This window comes from Pleurodeles waltl, chromosome 10 (genome assembly GCF_031143425.1).
Source record: "Pleurodeles waltl isolate 20211129_DDA chromosome 10, aPleWal1.hap1.20221129, whole genome shotgun sequence".
Classification (NCBI taxonomy): domain Eukaryota; kingdom Metazoa; phylum Chordata; class Amphibia; order Caudata; family Salamandridae; genus Pleurodeles; species Pleurodeles waltl.
The window spans coordinates 1,011,754,769-1,011,780,989 of NC_090449.1; the positions used below are offsets into that span (position 1 = coordinate 1,011,754,769).

General features: G+C 41.6%; 1 protein-coding gene across 2 annotated transcripts in view; it reads right to left on the reverse strand.

Annotated features, from left to right (window-relative positions):
* The window catches only part of DNAJC13 (DnaJ heat shock protein family (Hsp40) member C13), an 876,382-nt gene that overhangs the window by 608,104 nt on the left and 242,057 nt on the right, over positions 1 to 26,221 (reverse strand). For both annotated transcript variants that reach the window (XM_069211911.1, XM_069211910.1), the window contains exons 16-17: positions 24,475 to 24,531; positions 19,065 to 19,186 (exon numbers count right to left, since the gene is read on the reverse strand). In XM_069211911.1, the coding sequence (XP_069068012.1) occupies positions 19,065 to 19,186; positions 24,475 to 24,531 (179 nt within the window). The remainder of the gene's footprint in view (positions 1 to 19,064; positions 19,187 to 24,474; positions 24,532 to 26,221) is intronic.

Genomic DNA, 26,221 nt, shown 5'->3' on the forward strand with positions numbered 1-26,221 from the left:
GGCCACATGGATGACTTGGGCCTGGTCATTTCTAATCTTCTCGAGGATACTGGGCAGTAGTGGTAGGGCAGAAAGATGTACAGGAGGCCTGAGCGCCACTCGTGGTGAAAAGTGCCTCGAGCAAGAGCCACCTTGGAAACTCCAGCACTCAGAACTGCACGTTCTCGATGGTGGCAAACACATCGAACCAAGGCTCTCGATAATGCTGAATAGACCTTGCATCACCTCCGGATGGACACACCATTCATGATCTGCTAGGCATTTTTGGCTGTGTTTGTCCACCCTGGCATTCAGAGAGCCTGCCAGATGCTGAACCACCAGGTATATGCCCAGATGCTCCAGTCATGTCCAGCGATGCAGGGCCTCCTGAAAAATGGTCCACTACCCCACCACATCCTGCTTGCTTCAGTACCACATGGCAGTGCTGTAGTTCATGAACACTTGCACTAGTCTTCCCTAGATAAAGGGTAGAAAGGCTTTTAATGGCAGCTGGATTACCTGTAGTGCCAGAAGGATGATGTGGAGTTGGAATCCTGCAAGAGACCAGAGACCTTCCGTCACGGATGACACCAAGTAAATGGAGCCAAAAGACGCCCCCTCCCCTACCGGCATGCAGGGGTACTCTCACGAAACATTTTTGGGTTCCAGTCTGACACCTGGGATTAATTCGAAGGTAAGGAATCTGAGGCTAGAAGTCTCCATCAGCTATTGCCTGTTTGAGGCAAGGAGAAGAGACAATAACATGAGGCAACCGCTACAAGTAAAAGCAGTTTGGGTCAGGGTGTTATCCTGAACAAAAGAGGAAGCCATGAAAGAGCTGATAGACAGAAAAAATATGCCATCACAAAAACATGATTCCATCATATAATATATGATGGTTTCCACACCAATCAACCCAGCTACGAGCATATCATGAGCGAGTCTTCACATCTTCCAACAGCCTAATCTACTATTCTCCATTGGCCTTTACTCTCCAGACACCCTTTATAATATCCACAGCTGTCCAACCACATGTATCCTAAATACCCAATATTGTAGGAAGTTCTTCAAATTAGCTCCCAATAAGACTCTGTTTAAAGGTGACAAGTTTCCCTCACCCCAGCAACTTCTGGTGCAACTTCGCCCTCTCACTGCACTGAAAGTTTAGGTCCTCAGCATAACCTGAATCTACACCATGCTTACCTCCCTTTGTTATTACTATAATTATTCTTATGCTTCATCTTGTGAACTCCAAAGTCCGACTCCATTTTGAAAATCTTAAGTTAGCCTGTCTATTGTACGCATCAGCAGGTCATTATCCTTTGCAGAACTTGTGAAAGTGTTGTTTTCATCTAAACACAGATTTGTTATTATAAAGGGTGACATCAGTCGGACACAGAATCTTCAATATCTACATCTAAATGTTTAACAGTAGATATGTAAAGTAACCATCTAGTCTGAGCTTACATATTTTTTATTTTGCTGGTTTAGACCGGTTGCAGCTCAGATAAAATCTCCACTTGAATCTGCAATGCAAGCTAAAAGTCAGTGGTGAGTATCCTATAGAAACTCCAGGAATTGCCCATTATGACGGAAAGGCCTTCACACCAGTTTATCATGAGAGATCCTGCCCGCCTGCTGGCGCATCCACTCTTATGCCAAGAGGTGATCCAGCGATGAGAGGAGCTGAGGCAGAAGTTGTGTGTTTTCCTTCTGAAAGGCACACTGTCCTCCGGCTGAAGCCTTATAATGAGGTTGATATGCTGTGAAAAAATATGCAGTGCACAGTGTCTCAAAAATCTCAAGACGGGAGTCTCAACATTTCCTATAATAGGAGTTATCTATCTTCAATAAAAGTTGTCCTGAGCTACTAATATTATTAGTGCTGTAATACTGACCACATTAGGCAATATTACATTAGTGGCCACCCCTTGTAAGATTGAGAGCAGTGATCATCTCTGTTCAACAAGCACAGATGATAGCAGTAATTTAAAAAGGATTTGTCACTTTGGATGTCTATACAAAGTTTAACAATAGCAGCCATAGCTGCATTGTTGTGGCACCAAGGTATTCATGATAATAGTGATAAGTCTCTCAACGTCACATCATCAATCATTCAAAAATCTGCTTTAAAAAAGATTTTGGAAATTCAACCATATTTTTTTTTTTTACCAAGCATCATCTTATGAGTTTGAAAATATACACCTTCCTTTTTGTCTCAAATACACACTTTTCTATTCTGGTATAAGTTTAATCATTCAGCCAAGCAAAAGCGTCTAAGATAGTAAGCCCAGCTGTACACAGAGCTACTTAAAGGTAAGTGGAGAGCTGCCAGTAGCTCACAAGCTAGAAGCCTGCTCTAGAGGAAAGTTAGCTATTTCATGCTCTCATTGTGCAGAGCAATAGAGTAGTCTTTAGGCTAATAGGCTGGTAGGAGCATTGTAAAAGCATGCCTTTTTATTCTTGCTGGTAGCAACATGCAAAACTGCAGTTTTCATTATATTCTGTGAGGTTATTAACAGGGGTGTAGCTTAGTCAGTGATATTTAGGGAGTGTGAACCACACATTTCTGAAAAAGCAGTGAGTTACAGAGTGGAGGGCTGAGACGACAGAGGCTCAAGATGGGCTGTTTCCATGATGAAAAGGATCAGTACAGATCTGCATTGGGTGGGCTTCTATCTACAGTAGCACAGTGAGTGACAAATCAATGGATCAGAATGCCACCCTGAGTAAATGCTAGTGGTTAAACTATTTTAAGTATTCATCCCATCAGCTTTTGGGTCTTGGATTGCCAGCTGAATACCTGGAAACCTGGGACTGGTGCAGCTTTCCAAGCCTACTACTGACAATGTTTTGTCAATTCCAAAATAAAACATAAATAAACTAAATCTGCACACATAGGAGTACTCCTTGAATGGGTGCAAATGTATGTTTCCAAGCTACGTCCCTGGTCATTATTTTGTACTAAGCAACAGAATGAGGCTGTTGAGATAAACATGTTAAAATATATAGTTTCTTTTTTAGTGCTGTGGTGGGTGTGCTATTTTAGCAACAAAAGTGGATTTGAATAACCGCCCTCTCAGAAATCTTGATGCAACTGTCAGTTACCCAGAAAACACAAACACAATGCTTGCAGGAATGCTCAGTTGGCTGTGCTGGGCTGCACACATACACAGTCTTCCTTACTTAGTAATGGTGCACAAAACTAAGTCCTCCCATGTTTGTGTTAGCAACCCAAACCCTGCGTCCTAGAACCTACGATTCACAACATCGGGACTAACGTCAGCATTCCAAATTGTTTTTGGACCTTTGAGCAATATTGTTTGTTTTGAGTGAGCCCACTCAAAAGAAACAATATTATAGGCATGTGGGGACTTCGGTTGTCATCATGGTTACCACCTGCAGACAAAATAGGTAAACCCCTATCAATACCCTAGTGAAGCTTGACTCTTAAAGGGTTATCTGTTTTTTTATGGATTTTTAACTCCCTTTTTATTGAATCTGTTCAATCGAAATGGGGCCGTGCCGGGATGGAGGAGTAAGTTACAGAGAGGCAGTAACACAACATCAAAAAAAAATATATATAATAATAAAAAAAATTTAAAAAAAGTTGTGTCCACAATGCATGGACTGTTCTGTTACATTCGTAGGAGCTGAACATGCAGCATATGCCTTTGAAAACATTTTACTCATGGGCGGAGTGTGAGGTTCTAGATGCTGTCTCAGGGTAATTTCAGGCATACAAACCAGTAGTACAGCCTGCACACTATACGGCATACCAGTATGTGGAGGTCCCTTTGACTTACCAAGAGCCCTAAATAAGGTTTGCTGGGGGTGTGGTCAAGATGGCGGCGTGATCGGACGCGTCTGTGGAGTCCTCCGCCGCCCGGGCCTGAGAAAACATCATAAGCAGCCCCGGGCCCCCGCCTCGAACTCTGCCGCAGTGGGGAGTGCTGGGGGGAGCGGTCCTGCGGAGGGGCTGCACACGGCTGGGCTGTCTGAGTGGCCTAGGCTGCGTGGGCCGCGCTGGTGGGCAGAGGCTGGGCCTTTGGCCGGCACGCAGCCGGGCGGGACCCAGATTAGCGGCTGCAGGAACAGGAGGTCCCGGGCCCAGCAGTGCGCAAGTGAGGAGAGCCGGGCCGGCTTGGGAGCCAGCGAGCGGTGGCACAAATCAGGGAAATACCTTTCCCTACTTACACTGCAGAGGCGTAGGGAGTTCAAGCCCATCACGGATGACCCCCGGGCTAACTCCACACCTTACAGCTGGGGTCACCCCTAGCGACTCATATTTCGCTGGGACCACCAGACGCAACAGGTGAAATCACCTCAAGAGGCCTGACGGATCTTAAATTTGGAGGAGGACGATGCCGGGGTGAGGGTGGGGGGGGGGGGGGGGGGGGGTAGAGAGATGTACTGGATGGCAGCGAATGGAACGCAGGCGACGACCGCTGTGGCCATCGTCTGCAGGGAGAGCTCTGGAGAGAATCTGTTCTGAACAGCATTGCGACCGGCACCGGCCCATAGTCATCACTTGTTGTTGGCTGAGGGATCCGTGGGCCGCCCGGAGAGCTCGATGGGACCGGCACTGATGTGGGGCCTGGGTGGCAGGGCCGCAGGACGTCACGCTCAGACTCTACGAGACACCCCCGAGCTGTGCTCGAAGCCTCGATTCTTCTGGACTTCCTATAGAGGACTTCATTGTTGTTTGATGCGCACCGGTTGTGCCGTTATGTTAATAAAAGCATGCTCCCCCGCAAGAAATGCCATCTGGCACATATGCCTGTGAACTTCTACATAAAGACGTCGTACGGGGCTGCCCCCGGGTCCAGGTTACTTACAGCATACGGATGCCATAGCCCTCCACCTTACACTCACACACTGGACACTTAAGTGCCTGAGCCTCAATGTCCGAGTTCTTAATAATCCCACAAAACGGTTGGCGATCCTCTCCTTCCTTAAGCGGTCAGAGAGCCATATATGCTTATTACAAGAGAAACACTTGCTGGCCAAAGACACATACCGACTGCCCTCCAAATGGTTCCATCAACAATAATAATCTTCAGCTTCCACCAAACACGGAGGGGTGGCGATTTTGGTTTCTAAAACGTTCCCTGGGAAATTCTTCGCCAAGGTTCATGAGATAAAGGGTAGATACTTAGCTTACAGGGTGCGGATAGATTCATTACATTTCATAATAGCAAATATTTATGCGCCCAACACACAACAAGAGGCATTCATGAAGCAGGCTCTTTCTTGGACGCTATCCACCCCGACACCGCTATACTCATGGGAGGTGACTTCAACCTCATTATGGACAACGAACTAGATCGGTCAGGGCAACGACACGGGCAGACGGGGGCTATTACTCCATCAGGTCTACAATGGCTCGCAAACTGTGACTTAGAGGATATCTGGCAGAAGGCTCATCCAAACCTTAGTGATTACACATTTTACTCGTCTGCCACAAAGACTTATAGACCATAGATTATTTTCTGGCTTCTTCTGAGTTCCAGCCCTGTGTTCAGGAGGTCACAATAGAGCCCCGTGCTCTGGTGGACCATGCCCCTATAGCTTTGGAGGCCAAACTTAATCCCAACCGCACTCAGGGTCCTGACTGGCATTTTCGGGACACGCTCCTGCAGACACAGAGTGTGGTAGACGTGTTGAGACACACAATCACAGACTATTTTAGCCAAAATGATGATGGGCATACCTCCTTATCGGGACTCTGGTAAACCCTCAAAGCAGTAGTACGCGGAGAGGTGATTTCTCTCTCGGCCATGGAAAACAAGGCCCAGAGAGAACAGAGAGAGTCACCAGAGCAGAAGGTGGCTGCACTGGAGCGCACCCACAAGCAGACGGGAGCCCCGAGAGTCTGGGGGGAATTGGAGAAAACCCGCCTCCAACTGAATGATTTGACTGGGATCGGGCTGAATATGCTAAAGCACGGCTCAAGCATAAATACTACATTGGGGGTAATCGATGCGGGAAACTTCTTGCCCACAAGCTACGGGCGCACCGTCATGCTGGCACCATCAAGATGGTGCGCTCCTCATCTCGGGGAGAGGTGCGCCCCAACATGCAAATAGCAGAAGTGTTCTTAGAATTTTACAGAGAGTTATACGCGGCAGATACCGATATCACCCTCGATCCCTTCGCATACCTCACTAATAGCACAATTACTCCACTCCTGGAGAGCGATGCAGCTCTCCTCAACAAACCAATCCAGATAGGGGAAGTGATCTCAGCCATTTCTCGCCTCAAGACAGAGAAGTCACCGGGTCCAGATGGCTTCACCCCGCTCTTTTATAAAACATTCTGCCCTGAACTGGCCCCAGCACTCACACAACTCTTTAATTCCTTCACAGAGACCAGCGCTCTTGTACCCGGCATGCTAGATGCGATTATCACTGTAATCCACAAGCCAGGGAAGGACCCGGAGGAGTGTGGCTTGTATCTGCCTATTTCCCTCTTAAACATAGATGCCAAGCTGTTCACTGGCATCATGGCACAACGCCTCAACCCCTACATTCCCGGACCAGGTGGGTTTCATACCTCATAGACAGTGCGGAGACAACACAAAGCAACTTTTACATCTCACAGACAAAACGCACAGATCGCGTAGGGAGGCACTCCGCCTTACTATTGATGCAGAGACGGCGTTTGATAGAGTGCACTGGCTCTACCTCTTCCAGGTGCTGGAGCACTTTGGGGTTGGACTGATCCTTCTGAAGTGGATAAAATGTTTATCAAGAACCTATGGTGCGGTTCGAGTCAATGGCACTCTTTTTTCACTATTCTCAATCCGGCGTGGAATGAGACAGGGCTGTCCACTTTCTCTGCTCCTATTCCCTCTTTGCTTGGAGCCTCTGGCACAGAGATTGTGGGACAATCCCCTAATAACGGGCATTAAATTTGGGGATGACTACCACCTTATTGGCCTCTATGCAGACGATGTGATCCTTTCTCTGTCAGAACCCATGGTTTCACATCCGGCGCTTACTGACGCATTACACACATTCGGTTCCACTTCAGGTTTCAAAGTGAATGCACAAAAAATACAAATCCTGAACTTGTCAGTCCCTCCTGCGCACGAGGCAGAATTACGCTCTAAATACCCCTTTGTTTGGACATCTTCGCATGTCCCGTACCTGGGCATTGATCTAGCAACGACGACCACAAAAACGGCCCACAAGAATTACGCTGCCCTCTCCAATGCTGTAATAAAGGACTTGGAGGTTTAGGGTTAACATAAACTCTCCTGGTTAGATAGAATTGCTGCAACAAAAATGACAATCCTACAGCGCAAACACTCCTCCTTGCCCCGCCACCTAGAACCATAGCTACACTTCAGTTGGCGTTACTAAAATTCATATGGGACCGGAGACCTGCACGCATTTCGCGTCGCACACTGTATCTTCCTAAAATAGAGGGGGGGGCTGGCGGTCCCGTGCCTCTTGAAATACTATCAGGCGGCTCAGTTACATTTTTTGCTGGAGTGGAGCCGTCCGCTCACCGAGAAACTCTGGTGTTTCATGGACCAAGCTGTTGCGGTGTCTCATATATGGAAGGAGCCCATATATGGAAGGAGCCCTGGCTGCAGCGTAGACACAGAGCTGCAGGGTTATACTCTTCCCCTATCACTAACACGACCTTTCGGGTCTGGGACTCAGTGGCGACCAGAAACGGTCTAACGACCTTTCCCTCCCCTATGACTCTGATTTGCGCAAATCCCGAATTTGCCCCTGGCCTGAAATCTGAGGGCTTTCAGCGATGGCATGAGGAGGGATGCAAGAGAGTGGGGAGCTTATTCAACGCGGACGGCATTATATCCTTCGACCGCCTAAAAGAAGCATATGGGCTCACAGAGGCAGATAGGTTGACATATTACCAGGTTACACACTAGGTGCTCCAGCCAACGGTCAAGCCCCTAGTAGCGAGAACACTCTCAGCTTTCGAAAGTAGTTATTGATCAAAAAAGATGACAAGCGTCTGATTTCCAAGATCTATCAGCACCTCCATACTACCACATCACATCCTAAAACTAAGGGTCAAAAGAGGTTGGAGGGTAGACCTGACGGAAGAGGAATGGGAAGGAATCCACTACAGGGCACACCACACTGCTCACAACATATCTGGTGCTGAAACAGCCTATAAAATAGCAACATATTGGTACTATACCCTGGCGAGAATGCACACCTGGGATCCCACTAAAATTGAGCTCTGCTGGAAGGGGTGTCGAAGCACGGGCACACTCCTACACTTGCTATGGCACTGTCCCAAGATGAAACGATACTGGAGTAGCATCCTAGACGAAATAGATAGAGTATTCCACACAGAACTTCCCAGATTCCCTACTTACACTATCCTAGGCTTACCAAACCCTCTCACCTTCCCCCTCCGATCCTTACGAGGACGGCATATTGCCCTAGCCCTCAACGCGGCTCACCAGACGATACTAGCTCTGTGGGGCATGGACAAGATTCCGAGCTACACATCATGGCTCCATAGACTATGGTTCATTTTAGCAATGGAGAGGCTATCGATGGCAGCGGAAAGGCGAGCAGACAAAGTTGTCACACGATGGGAACCCTTTATACAGAATTTGTCTGCTGAATTCAATGAACTTACTTGCCCTACATATCTGAAGACCTTGCGCCTGCTGAAAGACAAGTGATGCCCGCGAGCACAGTCAGAATCACCTGCTTGGCTTCTAGGTCCTGGAGGAAATTGAACAGCTACCTTGGCTGTCTGTGGGGGTGGGAGACAGGGGGAATCTTGATGTAACGGCAGGGGGGAGCTACCTCATTTCTACCAGTTGTTTTGTTGATTGTTTGGTAATTCTGCATATGGGACACTGGCTATAACAGCACTCTGACGAAATCCTCATTAAATTGTCTGGTGTGGTAGTGTTATCAACGCTGCCAGCCTGTACAGTTGTAGGCATATAGCTGTGTACCCCTTTTTTCTTTCTTTTTTTTTACTCAAAATATCAATAAACAGATTTGACCCATAAATATGGTTTGCTGGTGAGCTACCACATACACAAAGGAATGTTCGATTGGGTCCCCTAAGTAATGCAGGTGCTACATGGCCTCTGTTCACTGTATATATGCTATATCCACATCCAGATACACAGACCATACTGGATGCCTACTTAGTAGGAGTCAAACTATACAGTGTATGTATATGTGAAACTTATAAAATATGTAATACGAACTATAAATGCCAAAACATAGCCCCTGAAAATGAGTATCTGAACAATTAATTCTGATGGAATTCAATATTCCTTTGAGAGACTATTCATGGGGTATGGGATTAGCCCTGGTTTGGTTTCAGCACGTCACAGAATTTTTACAAACATATCCCGTGGCACTATCTTACATTGATGATATTTACCTCCTAGAGGATGACTCAAACACACACCTAACTAGAGTGGACTAGATACTGACAATACTAACATCACATAGTAAAACTATTTACTTTAAATAATCTAAAATTATTTCCTTCAGCAATGGGCTATCTTGCAGCCTCCAGACACATAGGAGTTACAGTCCCTATTGAAATTCCTTAATTTTAGGCAGACTCATTTGCCACACTATGCCCAATGAATGAAGCCCTTGTACGAATTGAATTCTCAAAACACATTTTCTCAAAACAAATGGATAGGCAAACTTCTTCTTCTGTGCGCTACAAGCAGACATGCTAGAGACAAAGTATTTACGGACTAACGATAACAACAAAAACCTAGTACTAGGAAGTGTACCAAGCACCTCAAGTTATACATATGTAATTTACACTGACGAACATAAAATTGCCATAGCTTAGAAGACACACATATACTCTGCAGCCAAAGCATATTTTGCTTCCATTGTGTAAATTGCTCTGCCTGTGCAAATGCCATTTTGAGAGAGCACCTCTTGGTGCAGGGAAAACTGATAATCGTGGTTTCTCCCATTCCTACACTAGTAGTAGCCACTAAGGCAATCATTCCTAATGCTCATGCTCTACACCCAAGATCGGTGCACTGGGTCTCTATGTTGAGTGCAGCTGATGTAAAGGTTGAATATGATCCGACTTTCAGGACACAAGAACTTCTCCAATATGAACAAAATATACCTTAGATTGCCCACGTATTACACATTGAGTACTATCAGAGCGTGTTTTATCCAGACGTCTCTGCACAACCTGTGATTGGTACTAAACAGAGGTATTCCTTAGCCTGCACAGTAAGGTGTATTTAAAGACTGCAAATTCCAGCTGCAACACACCAACAACATTTTAGGTGAGAGAACAGCACAACATGCAGAAGACCATGTCCTGGTAGATGCCTTGGTACGTATAGTACAAAAGGCTAATCAACCAGTCCTCACACTAATAGTCCCCGATTCATCCTTCTGCATGCACTGGTTCACTGTAGATTTAAAACACTGGCACGTGAAAGGATTCAAAAGGGAAAATTATTAAAAATAGACAGTCCTGGGGATCTGTAGTCTTACAAGACAAGCTTCAACTGGTTAATTTGACGCACAATTTGAGCTGTCGTTGCAATAAGATTCACGTCAAAGGGGACTGTAAAGCTGACTCCGCCACAAAGGCAGGGTGCAGGCTGTTAACTAGCAGTCATAACCAGATCTCAAACACAGATGGACACTGATGTAGTAGCAGCGATACAAGCAACAGTAAATAAGGAAAAGCCCCAGTTGGTTCTTCTCACAGATACTCCTACACCCTCAATTCAGATTGCACTCCAGTGGCTTCCATACCTAGAGACAGAGTGATATCTACTAAGCTGTCCAATCGTATTTATTAAAAGCAGTTCATGAAGAGCTAATGTCTGCTCATGCTGGGATGAGTGCCACAATTACATGTAGGTGATCTTGTTCAATAGTAGATCTCAGATAAATAAGTGTTTGGGCTATCCAACAAGCCACTTGTTTCAGTTCTTGGAGTAAAAGGCACAGTATCTGTAATGCTGCTTCGTTGTCTGGTTCATAGAAAAACAGACAGCAAATTAAGAAACATGTGGCCGATACTGTATAGCAGACCCTTTTGGAAACCAAGGATACTTCAGAATAGAGACTCTCATAGTCTCCCTACTCAGAATGAGATGCCCCTTGAAGAGTGCAGTAAAATCATCCAGAGCTTGAGTAGAAAGCTGGGGATATTTGAGGCTACTATGTCTCCCTCTTCTCACCAAACACCACATTTCATGGAAGGATCTGATGCTGCAATTTCTAGAACAAATTTTTTTATCAATGCAGTGGTTTAGTATAAAACCACCTACGAGTCTACATCAATTGAGATGATGCATTTTTTAGGAGAATAGATCTGAATTCTACACAGATAAATTTTCAGCGCACTCTTCGCTATCAATGTTTTCTTGCTCATCACTGGGTTCAACAAGTATTTAATACCACAGCAATCCTAGGTTAATATTGATTTGGAACAGTTCTTTTTCATTAAGTGGCTTATGACGCTGACTGATGTTCTACTACTACTGAATGGACAGTACATCCTTAAAAGAACTGTACCACAACCCTTAGTTAAAGAATTACAACAGCATCTTTCTTCCGACAGAACTCGATGTGATCTCTATGCTGCAAACATTACAGCTTATCCTGTGCCTGAAGGGATGATTTGGGAAAGTGTTACTTATCAGGTTATAGAGCACACTGAGTCATTGCAATTGCCAAATGTGCTTAAAGTGTCAATCAATGATGCAATTATTCTTGGTTCTGTTTCAGATGACCATAAAAAGCATGACGTCTGATTTACAGGAATACACAACCATTTATAATGAGGATCCTTATTTAACTTCACTTAAAATGCCTCCTTTTAATATGCACACAATTGTATACATTGAACTAGTTATCCCTGTGTGGATAAACAATTATACACAGTGGGAGCATTGTTAGGCTCCATCCCTTGATAGCCATTCCCAGTTTTTTATTTTATTTTTAAAGAAATTCCCCTATTTTCAGTGAGGACTTACTTCAACATACTATGTTCTTCCAGAACAACTGCTGAAAAGCTTAATCACCATCAACAAACACATCTACTCAGAGGACAACAATGGCCAGCTAAGGACATGGGAATTATAAAGAAAATATTCATGGAAAAAGTAAAAGTTCAAGTTACAGAAATCCTATGCAAACATACATTATACCTAGAGAAATTGTTTTCCTGAATGAAACAATCCAGCAGACTACCACTCTGGAATATGGAACTCTGAAAGATCTTAAAAAACGATCTGTTCCAAATGTTAACTCAGCACAGTTCATCAACTGGAGAGCGAAATGAAACATACCAGAGGGTGGATGAATAATATGTTTCTAATTGTAACTTACAATTTGTCACTATTATCGCCTTAAGGTTTAGCCCTATGGCCCATTGACTCAAATAAATGCATGCACTGTTTTCTTTCCAAAACTCCGGTCCAAAAGCTAATTACCCTAATTGCCAATATAACAGACACATACCTTTAGTATAGAATGGGCAAGATATTCCAACATTGATGGGCACATTCCAGTTTACAGGCTGTGAAGGAGTGTCTTGCCCTAATTAAAGGAAATATGCATTTTTCTGATTTACTCCTGGGACCAAGGCCTGTTAGAACTAAAGAATTTACAGCAACAAGAATACATGGTATATGAATATCGTATATGAATGGAATAAATATTCAGAAAAAGAAGCTAGTGAAACAATTAGACAAATGGATAGAGGAAATATGCAAGCAGGTTGCAAAGTTATAGCCAATGGGATGCACACACTCTCTGAAACTCTGAAAGAGTGTATTTGCTAAATAATATAATTATATTAGATCTCTTCAAAATGGCTAGGCTCATTTAAGAGCTATAAAACAATTACATTGGGCTTTCCAAACCCTATGAAGCGGTCACATGCCTTGGCAGCTCCTTAAAGAAACAGCTATTTTTGAGCCCTATAATATGACATTAACACAAAAAACAATGGCTGAGAAAGAATTCACCTACATCTTTTCAAGTATTGAACACATGAAGGGAACACCATTTTCCATCAGTGGAAATCCATATATCACATGGCTTACAGGTGGAGTTATTTCATTCCCAGTCACAGCATTACACTTTCATGAGTGCCAGAAATATATCATTATGCTGGTGTGAGAAAATGCACAGAACGCATCTGCATTATTCATAGAATCTTCTTTTTTCCGTTAAATGTTTTAATTAAGAGAATAATAATTATTATTATTGTTTCTAGTGCAGAAATCCTCTAGGTCACTCACTATTGCGTGATTCTATTTCTCTGCATGGAGTTTTGAAACCAGGGTTAATTTATACCTTACCAGTTATTCCAGTTCCATTAATTTCAACACGCCATACACTAGTTTTACGTAATACTAGCGGTTCTAGGTTAGAATCAGGCCCACCGTATACAATTACATTTTTAAAACAATACAGTGCTGTAGACTGACCATACCTGATTTTTTAATCAAATGGCGACCTTTAATTTGAATTGATACACAGGACATGTGTTTTGACAAAATTTGTAAACTTGATACAGTCTTAATACAAATGGAGGTGTATTTAACCTTTGAGTCTGAAACGTACAACATGCAAACTGCCTCAGAGGTACAAAGGTTGGTATAAACATAATGCCCCACTCATTTTGTGGACTTTGTGCTAACAGTACTCAAAGCATCCAGTACAGCTGGTATTATGCTGTTTTGGTTCTGATCTGATAGTTGGATTTAAAGATTACATTTTATTTATTTTAACCGATACCTTTGTTTTTCCACTCCTTGTTCTCACATCTTTTTTGAAGGATGTCCCACCCTCCCGCTAATCATCTGCTATGGTGCCATAATTTGCCTTGTAGTCAAACAAGGGTATCACTCTCCTACCCTAAAAAGATACACACATCCAGCTAAGCGACAGTGCCAAGAAACCTTAGCGTAGTTTATTTTTATTTTTTTTATTTTTTTTACATATCTAGCTTTTGGAAATAAGTGAAAACTATCTTGTCCTGTCACAAAATGGATGTTCTGCAAGTAAGATCAGTCTTCTAGAGTACAAACTTCACTTTTAATATCGTCTTGGAGTTACATCTGGAGCCACCCCGATGGCTTTCCCAGATGTGTAACGGCTCCTGAAATGGTGCAGTCACACAAGAAGTATTGTTGAGCAATGCACCTGCCTACACTGTAAAACACTAGTTATGATGGACTGGCTTTGCCCTTTGAATCACATCTTGCATCTCTGATGTCATTTGAGACACCAATTGAAGCACTTTCACCACCTCTCAATGGTCTTGAGCCACAAAATCTGTTCTAGTGTTCTTTTCCATGAACTTCACAAGCAGCTGGTGCCACTCTCAGGGCACCAATAAATCTCATAGATCTTTCATATGCTGCCAGTAATCCTTCTGCTGTGGTTTTCCATTGACAAGCTGAGTGGAGTTGGATGTCCAACAATTACACCAAGAAAACTGACAGACTTCAATGCAGAGTAAAAGATTCTGGAACTGGTATACTGGATTCCAATAAAAGACAATTTTCAAACTATTTTTGTTGTTTCTTCAACTGTTTACCAAGACAATTTTTTTCATTTTGCCCATTAAAGTACCATGTCCGATCTGCGAAACTGTCAAAACGCTTTTCTTCATTCGTACTGATGATTGATGTAATGTTCTAAAATGTAGGCATATTCTCACAATTATATTTAATGTTTGAAACATGCATGGATTGAATGAAAAGTGCCCACGCAATGTTTAATGCATCATTTTATTCATATGAAGCTTAACCACACACTCATTTATGATTTTATCAGTATGTTTATTTTAAATGTAAAACTTTTTTTTTTTTTAATCGTTCTTTTAAGAGCAGAGATTTTATTCAGTTTAATGCAGTCTATTCATATGAGATAGAAAAATATCTTATCACTATAAATTCAATTACGTCACATCAGACATGCAAGCAGGGATGTCTAACTCCTGAGTCAGAATGAGACTGTTGAAATAAACACTTAAAACTATATACTGCTTTTCTTACTACTGTGCTTTAGTGTGCAATTCTACTAACCAAATTGGGTATGAATGACAACTGTGTTCCTGAACCCTCTATGGGACTATCATTTAACTCAGGAAACACAAATACCATGCTTGCAGGAATGGTCAGTGGGACGTGTGAGACTGTAGTTTAAATAGACTTCCTTACTCTGTGATGTTGCAGTGAAGTAAGTCCTTGCACCCGTGGATTAGGAACCCAAACCCTAAAGACCTGGGTTACAGGAAACCAACAATATTTTAGGTATGCCCATTTTACAGTGCACATTATTAATTTAAAAGTGAATGTGCGGGATTAATATGAAGAGAACATTTGTTTTATGTCACGTTTTCTTTGCAACATGATAATCAAGCAAGCCTGAATATATACTTGCAGTATCTGATCTGAGCTTGCTACTTTGTTTTGAGTGAATATTAAATTGTGAACAAAAGTCTAAGGAAAGCTGATAACTGTAGGTCTTGTTTGCTATAATTAAAGTAAGAAAAAAGCAAAGGGACCACACCGTTTTCTGCTTATTGTTTATCTAGGAAGGTTCGACAACTAGATGATGTTCCTCAAGCTCAGCAGTGTGTGAAGTTGTACAGAGGTGGCTCTATACCAGGTGACACAGACAAGACAGGCCTGGAGATACCGGGAGGCAGTCAGCCTTTACAAGCTGGGCATAGCAGCCTGGCTGTGAGCTTGCACAAGAAGAGCAGACCTTGCTATCATTCTTAACTTTAAGACTTATTGTTCAAACAGATATGCTGATGTGACACACCTGAAACTCAAATCAGGCCTCCGTTTAGTGCAAATATTTACTTTTTAAGTAAAGAAATGATGGTGGGATTATTATGAAATGTACTGCCAATATGACAGACAATTGTTTGCTGTTCATGCGTTCAGTAAACCTTGCAGTTACCATTATGTAGTCTTTGTTGTAGTAATAATTCATATCGTGCATTAGGATAGGATTGTGATTTTAAAAATGTATCCTTAAAACATAGGCATGGATACCTAGTGTTCTTGGGCGTGATCTTCCTTTAAGAAAGAGGATTTAGAGATCCACTAATTATCCCAATTATTTCTCATAGGATTGAAATCTACCTGAAACACAACTCACTCAAATATTGCTCAGTGGGTTGTGGTGTGGTTGCCGTCCAACTAGGTTTCTGTTTTGGGTTAGCACACTGACTAAATCCTTAATGCCAGGGGATCTGGCCCATGTTACAGATAATCTAGAAGACGTATCACCTTGAGTGATACTTTCTGATGTATTACTTTTACAAACGTATGCCTTAATGACACATTTAACAATGTCAATTGCTCTGACCACAGTAACCCATTTGCATCTTTGTCTTATCTACCTGCTTATACCTTGGATTACTCAGCATTTGTATTCAAAGAGCACTAAACTCCAGAAACCTTTATGGGTTTAGCAAGTTGTGCCTCCGTGTCATCATATGGTTTTCTGCACAGAGTGACTTTATACTTCACTGGACTCGACATTCTAGATTTCTGGGTGAAGAAGGCTGTCTGTGATCTACCAGATTATCCTGTGTACCGATTGCTTACTAGAGGAATTGATTTTAGAATTTAATCTGAGATCCACTATTAATGATTTATTGTCTCTTCTCTATTCGCCTCGACTCCTTTGCAAGGGCATGGTTTCAGTCTTAGTAATCAAAGGTTTGCTACAATATTCAAAACATAAAAAAGCAAATATACTTCGAGACATGTCGAACATCACTCATTTGGTAGTAATTTAATAGTTTATTTTGAAAATGTAAAATAAACAGATAAAACAAAAAAGAAATATATTTTTTACTCCGGTACAGCAGGAAACTCGCAACACCACATACAGTATCAAGTACAGAAATAAAGTGTCAATTGGCTAGCAAGAAGCTCCATTTGGGCATTCAGTTGAAATCACAATTCCAGAAAAGCACGAGGATAGTGTCAATGGGTGCCCTACCCATGTAAGCATACCCTCTACCCAGAAAGATATGGTCAGAAAGATGATTAATACATCGCTCTTGACAGCAGGGATAATTTGTCAAAGATTTATAAGAAAATGTAGGGTTCCTTAATTAACATTAAAGCTATCCGTCTACTTCCTGATAAGGATATGGATGTTGTCTAGTAGTTAACCTTGGAGATCCATGTTGTAAGAATATACATTGTAAATATGCTAAAAACGAATGTACAGTCAGTGAGTTCGTTCTATTTCAGTTTTCTATTGGTGCAGGTTGTCATTTAGCTATAATTTTGAACTGCTTATTGTTTCAAATGGCACAAACAGCAAATGTAACCCACCGATGTGTCCCATTCCGGTTTGTATAACTGACTCTGAACCAAATAGACCAGCACTAAATAACAATGTGACACTATCCATCCAACTCTATTATATCATACTAACTTATATGTATTGATGCAGTAAAATTGGTTTGTGCGAAGAGCTATACTGCCACTCTAGAGTTATTTCAAATCTAGACTAAATAATCAATAAACCACACTTTACAATTCATTTTTCTAGAAACTTTTGAAAAAACAAAAAGGTGCTTCAGAATTATTATTATAATTTTTGTAAATCAAATCATATACAATCTAGCATAAAGAAATATGCAAGTGCTACACATAGGGCTGCTTTCTCAATTGGGAATCCTTTTATGTGGACCCAGATGTGCTATCAATCAATTGATCCTGTTGCTTATTGGCATTTGGTTTGGTTAGTAGTTTGTTAGATGTTTAGTTTAGGCGTCTGGCTAAGTTTGTTTGAAAGTAAAAAAAAAAGCTTCACTCTTGGAAGATCTTTGTAGAGTTGACGTTCCCTTTTTGCTTTTGACTAGTTGGGTGGTTGTACATTGCTTGACTGGAGTAAGTTGTTTTCTATATATTTATTACAACCAAGGTAAGTATTTACAAGAAGTGGTACAAAGATGCTGAAAGCGGTCCTAGCGTGCCTTTTGGAACGATTCATGAGAGTTGCAGAACTTGCAGAATTTTGTTAACCAATTACATTTAGCGATGTATTGTGCAAATCAGAGCCCATGTGTTCAGTTTAGCATAAACCATGTTATGATGAACATTAGCAGATGTATCTGGAGCAAGGGGAAATGGTGCTATTGTTGAGTGAAACATGCTATAAGCCTGCATATTGAAAATGTGTTGTGAGAAGGTGTAAGGGTTGTCTATTATGTACTAATTGTGCTGTATGGTCACAATGATCATTTATGCAGGTTAGAGTGATGGGTGCATCCTACAAACTAGCTGTTCTCCAGACCACCTACAGAGCATAAGCAGAAGTTAAGCCTGGGCTTTCTGAAGTGGGTGCAGTCAATACAATAAGGCAGAAGCAAAATAGGTATGCCATGCAGACAGACTGCAGCACTACTCTGTTTGACTAATCACTGCCTTTGTAGAAGAGATAAAGAAATCATAATAAACAGACCGCAATTTTAGAGTTAGCATTCATGGTAGAAAATTTAGCCCACTCTATAAGCATGATTGTCTCAAGAGATGCATCTCAATTGTACTGTTTTGGTATTCTGACATACGGGTGTGGTTTGTTGGTGACGTGCTGCTGATAGGGGATACACGGGGTTAGGACACAACATGGCGTGGGCTGTGTTGTGCACTTGATGGTGCCAAGTGATGTGTGGCGTGCAATTTTTTTGTGGGGTCGGTGAGAAGAAGCCTTGATGAGGCCATGATATTGATATGTTAAATACTTAGCCAACTACACAGCACAGAGCTGTGTTGTGATAGTCAGGTGCTGTCTAATGAGTACTCATGATGTTATGTAAATGTTTCGCCTAATATGATCTACTGGATGAAGTGTTAAAGAATAACCAGGCTCTATTCATAATGTACCACTCTAAATTAAAAGCAAACAAAGAAAGCAACTAACACTTGGAGGTAATAACTGAAGCACACAATCATTACTGGATTGAAAAATCCAAATCAGTTCTACAGGAACACATACTATGAAAGATACTTTCAAAGTAATGGCATGTTTTAAAACATTTTTCACAATAAAAATTAAAAACTACGTTCTTACCTATTTGTAAGCATCCTTTGATCTGTGCTTATTGTAAACATAGATGTGTGCAAGTGACGAGGTAAGGCACCTTCACTGAGGGCAAGATCTTGCATTTTTGTTGCAATTTCTTTTTCTGCTTCCTTGGAAAAGAGGACACGATTATTAATAATAAAATCCATAACTATGTAGCTGTAATTAACAAAAAAAAATCACTACTTCCTTGCTTTCACTTCTGGTGATCTGCTTTTAAATGCACTTATAAAGTGTTAAACTTCTCTAGTGATTAAAGTCACTGTGGTGAGTGGAACTACTCTCTGCCCAGCCTACCTAAAATGTGTGAAGTTACATCATTTGCTTATACTCTGACAGATGCACAAATATCTCTCCAGCCCCCAGCATTGATACTAATGTGCATACAAATGTAGAAAAGTTTTGTAGCACTGCAAACTTATCTCTGGTGAAAAAGTTACATGTTGGATGTTACTGCTGTTTTCCCTACTTAACGATGAAGTATTATAGAGTTTATTCATATGGAGAGGGTCACGTTGTTTTAGCAAAGGCTTACTTCACAAAAACGTGAATCATAAGCTGTCCCAAAAAAATGAATCATAAGCGGTTACTCTACTGATACCAAACGTTGATCTTCTGGTACAAAACAGGTTTCTGAAAAAACACAACTTATGTGGTTTGAATGCTCTGTGACGACCTTAATTAGAGCTAAAACTCATATGATTGCTAGTATTAGAATGCAGATAGAAAATGAATGGGGCATTTTAGATAAATTAGCAGATATTACAGATCTGTGCTTTTCAGTGGGAACAGGAGCTACAAATAAAGCACATGCTAGGGGGAATGCTGAGCTTATCATAGGCCCATCAATGAGATTCCGAAAGGCTGACTTCAGATGGTGGAATGGGTGTTCCAATGCGAAAACTTTCCAATTATGATGGGGGAATTTTATAATATTATGTCTTGTGTGTTGGTCAGTAAGCTAGAGTCAACAATAACGTGTTCAAGGGCCACATCTTTGGAAACTTGCAAACCAGCAGGTGATCTTGGATAGCTCACAAATATGCTAATCTTTAATCTCACAGATGAGAGCCATGAAAGGAAAATGCATTCACAATGGTAGAAATTCAGTTTAAGAATATGGGTTATTAGCTCAGGAGGGTAAGTACCCACAACAAGTAATAATCACAATCCTTGTCAGAGTAAACTCTCAAAGCCATCACTAAATTAGCTTGATCTCAACATCCTCATAGCTGTGGAGCAACCTTGTCAGAGCAATGATGGCTTTCCGAGCATCAAAAATTGGCTTCTGGGGGGTCTCCTGCTGATGGTTATAGGACAGACAGGCTTGCCGAAAATGATATTTAACAAGCTTTTATATAATTAGACCAACCTTCCCTTCATGGCTAGTTTTGTTTTTACCAGTAAACTTGGATCTTGTTGCTAAGGGCCTCAAAAGTGAAGCACATGAGTGAAGACAAAGGCTTGTACAGTTGTTCTGAAAAGTGTCTTTCTGGAGAAGCCGGTTCACTTTATTCAAGAGGGATAGTTGGAATCAAGCTTTCTTGGTCTTCATGGCAATGTGTTGCTTGAGAGGTTGAATCCCAGAGATTTTGCATGGTTGGTCTGCAAAAGGGGTTGGGAAGGTGTCTGTCTGTCTGTCTGTCTGTCTGTCTGTCTGTCTGTCTGTCTGTCTGTCTGTCTGTCTGTCTGTCTGTCTGAAGCCAGGGAGATTTACAGTGGATAGCCAGACTTGACTCTAGGATTGTTTGATCCTGCTGCCTTTGAAGGAAGAATTCAGTTTGTGGTATTTAGCTTTAGAAAGTTAGTTAATATCCAAGATTTTATGAAGTCTGGGGCCAGGGATTTGAGTCTCTCTAAGGATTTTTAGATAGAGTTGGCATTAACTGTTTCTGCAAGAAGGGATCCAAGGTGACGGAAGAGAGGACGGAGCCCTGGGGTACTTCACAGGAGACTGTGAGAGTCTGATCTTGTGGAATCAATGTGCACAAGCTGGTTGGTGAAGTAGGCTGTGAACCATTTTAAGATTGTGCCTGAAAATGCAATGTATGTTTTCAAGGTGCTGATCAGAGCTGTACAGTCGAAAGCGCTGAAGGCTGAAGCGAGCTCAAGCAGGGCTAGGAGATTATTCTTGTCGTTGAGAAGGAGAATGTCTTACTGCTGCAGTGTGGGCTGCAGCACGAATGATAGTCCTCTGGTACAATTTTCCCTGTGAATATAGGTCAATAGGGCGAATGTTGGTGAGGTCAGCTGGGTCCAGGGATGGTTTCTTTAGCTGAAGAAGGATCAGAGTTATGCTATTGTCTGGGAATGTTCCCTGGAGTAGAGCAGCATTCAAAATGTGGCAAAGGGGTGTGATTGTGGAGCAATCTGAGGATGTAAGATGTAAGGGTGTTGTCTTCTTAGGAGGTTGCCTTGTAAGAGTCCAGAATAGTAGAGAGCACTGTGAGCCAAAATGGATTAAATGAGGTCCATTTGGCTAAGTCGCAATGGGTAAAGAGGGAAGTGGAAATTATATTTGAACAAATTTTATATATCTTCTTGGTAAAGAAAGTTTGATGGGAGTTGCATATATTAACTGAGGCAGGAACTGTGGGTTCTAAGAAGGAACTGGTGCAGTGTTTGTCAGCTCAGAAGTTGGTTATTTGCTGTAATAAATAGGGATCTGTGTTTAGAGCATTATTAGAAGGGTGAGGTCATCCATGACTTTTGGTCTTCTCCATATCTTTTCCTGTTTTATATGAATGAGGGCTTTGACTTGGTGGTTCAGGTTTTCAATGGAGCAAAGTGTTCAACATGAGTTCACATACTGTTACTATAAATGTCGAGGAGAGTAATGACATCTAAGGTAGACTCAGACTGGAAGTATTCTAGCAGGTTGCTTACCACTTATTAAAAACGTTCCAAAGGTATGCGTTTGATGGACTGAAAGATTATTTTTTTCTCTTTACAGTTGTACGTGAAGCTGAGGTGTGCCATATGCGATGAAGATGGGGGATGTGGCCACTCTACAACAGGGCTATATGTGCCTGGCAGTGGACATTAGGCAACATTGATAGGATAAGGTTCAGAGTAGTGCCTCAGAAGTGGGCTGGGTTATTTAGGAGTTATTTTATTTTCATTGTGCTGAGAAGTGTACAGAGGGCTTCCTTCATGTGTTTTTTTTGTTGAGTTGGTGAGGAAATGGAAGTCTCAGAGGAATGAGAGGTGGGCATGCTGATTGCGTGCAGAGGTGATATGATATAACATTTCTTTTAGGAATTGCTTATTTGGTCCCAGGTGGTCTGTAGATCAGATTAAAGAAGGATGTCTTGCAGGCTAAGAAAAAGAAGTGGCAAGACAGGAGATCCAAAGACTTAGGAGTGGTTGAGTTGCTAAGAGTACAGGGCCGGAATGTTCTGTATGTGACTGCTGGTATCCCCCTCTTGCTTTGAGTGTTTATGCACTGAGGGCATCTAGGATGTGTGGAGGAGGGGGGGGGGGGGTGAAACATGGTTTAGTGCAGAAGAATATGTCTAGATTGTGTCAGGTGATGATGTCAGCAATGTCTAGTGTGTGTATGACTGCAGAGTGTGCATTGATGAGTATTAGTTGAGTGCACTGCGGAAGGGTGTGTTTTCTAAGAAGTGGTATGGGAATGAGGTTAGAGGCATTAGCTGTCTGAATGGAGTGATTATGTTTGAGTAATCCAGGAGTGAGTGTGGCAAAGTCAAGCTGGTTTACCTAGAACAAGAAATCTGTCTCACAGTCCTTTAAGTCCAAACCGGTGATAGCCTTGTCTAAGTCCTCCCTTAGCTGAGGTCCCCGTGAGCAGCCGACTAAAGTAGTTGACAAGGTAGGTAATGGCAGATGAAATACATTGACGTCACATCCTGTATAGATAGATGCTGGGAAACCAGAGATGCCTTCCTGTTGAGAAGGATGATAGAAAATGAAGTCCGCCTGCTTGGCTTCTTCTTTTGAAGATGGTTTGGTGGGAAACCAGTGACGTCACAGTCTACAGAGATGGATGCTAGGAAATTCAGAGATTACTTTCCCATTGATGCTGATGGCAGGAAAATACAGCTAGGACAAGCTTTATCTAATGAGTTTTGTATATATGTCAAGAACTTTTGTTGCCACGTGCAAGTCTTTTTGAGGCCTTAAAAGTATTGGTGAGTCCAAAAGCCACAAGTGTAACCGCATTATATACTAGACCTATGGTCCTAAGACTCTTAAGCACAGATATTACTCACAAACATCCTGATGGACATCGAATAGGATAAAAGCTGACATGGTAACTTTGTCAAGGAAATTCTAGAATTGCTTTGTGAGGCATACCTCATTCACTCCAAGAGGGCAGCTAACTCAAACACTTACTCAACTAGTGTCCGGTGGTAAGGAAGACCGTGCATGGGTATATTCCAGTGCAAGCATGGCTGCTATTGCTACAACAAGGACAAGCACAATCCTAAGAGTACTGCGTTTAGGATGAAACATTTCCTATCAAAGGCAAGTCATGTGTTTTAAGCATTCCATGTTTCAGACAAGTCCAAACCGACCAGGTCTACTCTTATTTTAGAGGACGTGACTGTGCAAACACGGGAAACAAAAAGGGTATGTCTGAGGTCCTAAAAAGCAAGGAGGTGCAGCAGAACTAAAATCCGCTTTCAGATTTTGCTGGTGGTGGAAAACAACTGCAGCTCAAGGTCGGGCTGTTCAATGGAGAAAGGGTTGATTAAACATCTAAAGGTAGATACAGTGTACTCCCACTGTGCCCTGCTCACCACTTGTTTCAGAATTTTTGAGAAAAACGTCTGGGCCATCTATGACTGGCCAGAATCGTGACAATGCCTGACAGAACAGTTCATGTATGTCCCTACTAGGGAGAGCCATGGCTCTGAGTGGCTAGGCTACACAATTATGTATTTTATTCTATGAAAATGAATGCTTTTACAAGACCTAATGTTCCATATTCAATTAAAGCACACTGATCAAACATGGTTCAAAGACTAATGGAAATATTGTCATGCAAACCTACACTTATACTCATTAACTATAAATTGTTATTTATATCTTCCACCATTCATATTTATGTTTATTAATACACACATTATCAAATTACTTCCATAAAAATGTTCTGTCGAATGTATTTTAACATAAAAATTTACTAAACGCTTCTTTCATAACGTGGTCTCAATATCTACAACAGAAAATATCAAATGCTTATTAACCAGATTATGTTTGTTTCCATTAAATATAATGGTACTGGAATATTCTCATATGCAGGACCATGAATACAGTCATGTCTGGGACAGAAAAAGTAGCTCATGCAAACTTCCATAAAACAGAGAAGTGACTGGATAATCACAACTAAGCCAGTATAAATATGTGAATTAGGAAACAATCGATTTCTCACCTCTATTATAGCCTTCATAACCAGTCCTGCTCCCTTAACTATTGCCATGGAAGGGTGCTGTAAAGATCAGAGGTAAGAGACCATAAACACATTTCTAAAAAAGCAACCATAAAAATAACATTTACCATTTTAAGTTCTGATGTTTATTATGCCTGGACATTCAAAGGAAAGAAATTGCGTTCAATACTTAGTTTAAAATGGGTTCTGGGTCATCCTCCTTCAGTCACTGGCTTCTTTTGCTCCAGAGCCTTCAGCCATTGGATCAAGACTGTCAATCTCATTTTCGATAAGCTCAAAAGAGTATTTTAGCCTTACACCATTTACACACCTCCAACAGAATCCATGGAGGACCATTTTATGTCTAATATAATTCGCTGAGTGGCACTGTGGAATCAATACTGACAAAAGCATATGCAAAATGGATGCTGGTTTTAGTATCCATTTGTCAGCGCTGCTGAGCCACTCATCAAACTATTATCAACATGGCTGCTATCTTGGAACAGTATTTAACACACACAACTACTGTTTTACTCTTCCAGGATGGCCACCACATTTTAGTGCAATATGTTGCACATTTGTATAACATGTGCATGCCCAGTCCACATTTTTCACAAGCATCAAGCTTAATAGTCATTTGAAATGCTTGATCTTTTGATGGAGAACTTTGAAAAGACTACCCAATGAACAATTGAGATAGTGCATGCTCCACATTACCATATACAAATTCACAGAACCTAACCCTTATGCACAATGAAAGAACCAGTGTATAATATGTAAACAAACAAAAATGACTTTGTTGGACTCTTTTCTTATATAATCAATATAACTCTCTTTTTATAAGAAATTCTTTACTCCATTTATTCTCCAAAACAGGTGTGGTACGACATATAGACAGAATCAAATTAAGAACAGACAGCGCAGTGTACAAAGGTGCAGTGGTGTATAACATTTACTATGATACATATGTACAGCAGAATGTCGCCGGGATTGGTTTGTCTTGAATATGTTCGGAGGCAGACATGCTGATCCTCCTATGCTGCTCAAACAACCTATTTCTGAGTGCAAGAGAACTAATTTGACATATTTAGTAGTGTTGATCAAGACACCTATTTATTTTTACTACCCCAGCAAGAGAAGAATGTATACTGCTTGGAGGTAATGTGCCACATGGAACACGTTGTCCTGAGAAGATACCTTATAAATTGATTGAAGTGTTGAAATGTCAACACTTTTAGAGGAGACTGTCCATCATTCAATTAAATTGCAAACAGTAACCAGTGGATATATTTCGGACTGCTTCTTGGTCATGAAACTCCTGAGACATCCTGCTGTACATATATATCATTGTAAATGTTGCACACCACTGCAGCTTTGACAACAGTGCCGTCTGCACTTAATTTGATTCTATGTGTCGTAGCACATCTATTTTGGAGAGTACAGGGAGGAAATTGCTTCTTACACCAAGAGAGGGAGTTATATTGATTATATAAGAAAAGAGTCCCACAGAACCATTTTTGATGCAGAACCATTTTTGATTGCTTACATGCTCCACATTATCACCACCATTTGTGGGGGTGTGGACCTAGTGTCACTGGAAAAGGCCTTTAAACGATGCTCTTTAAGAAACCAGAGAGGGTGCTGTGTTCTAGCCAGTTATCAGTCTATGATAATCGCTTTTATGGAAACGTTTTTCCTCGGGCATGTGCAGTTTCAATAACTCTGAATTTAGGGTTGATAAGGACACCAG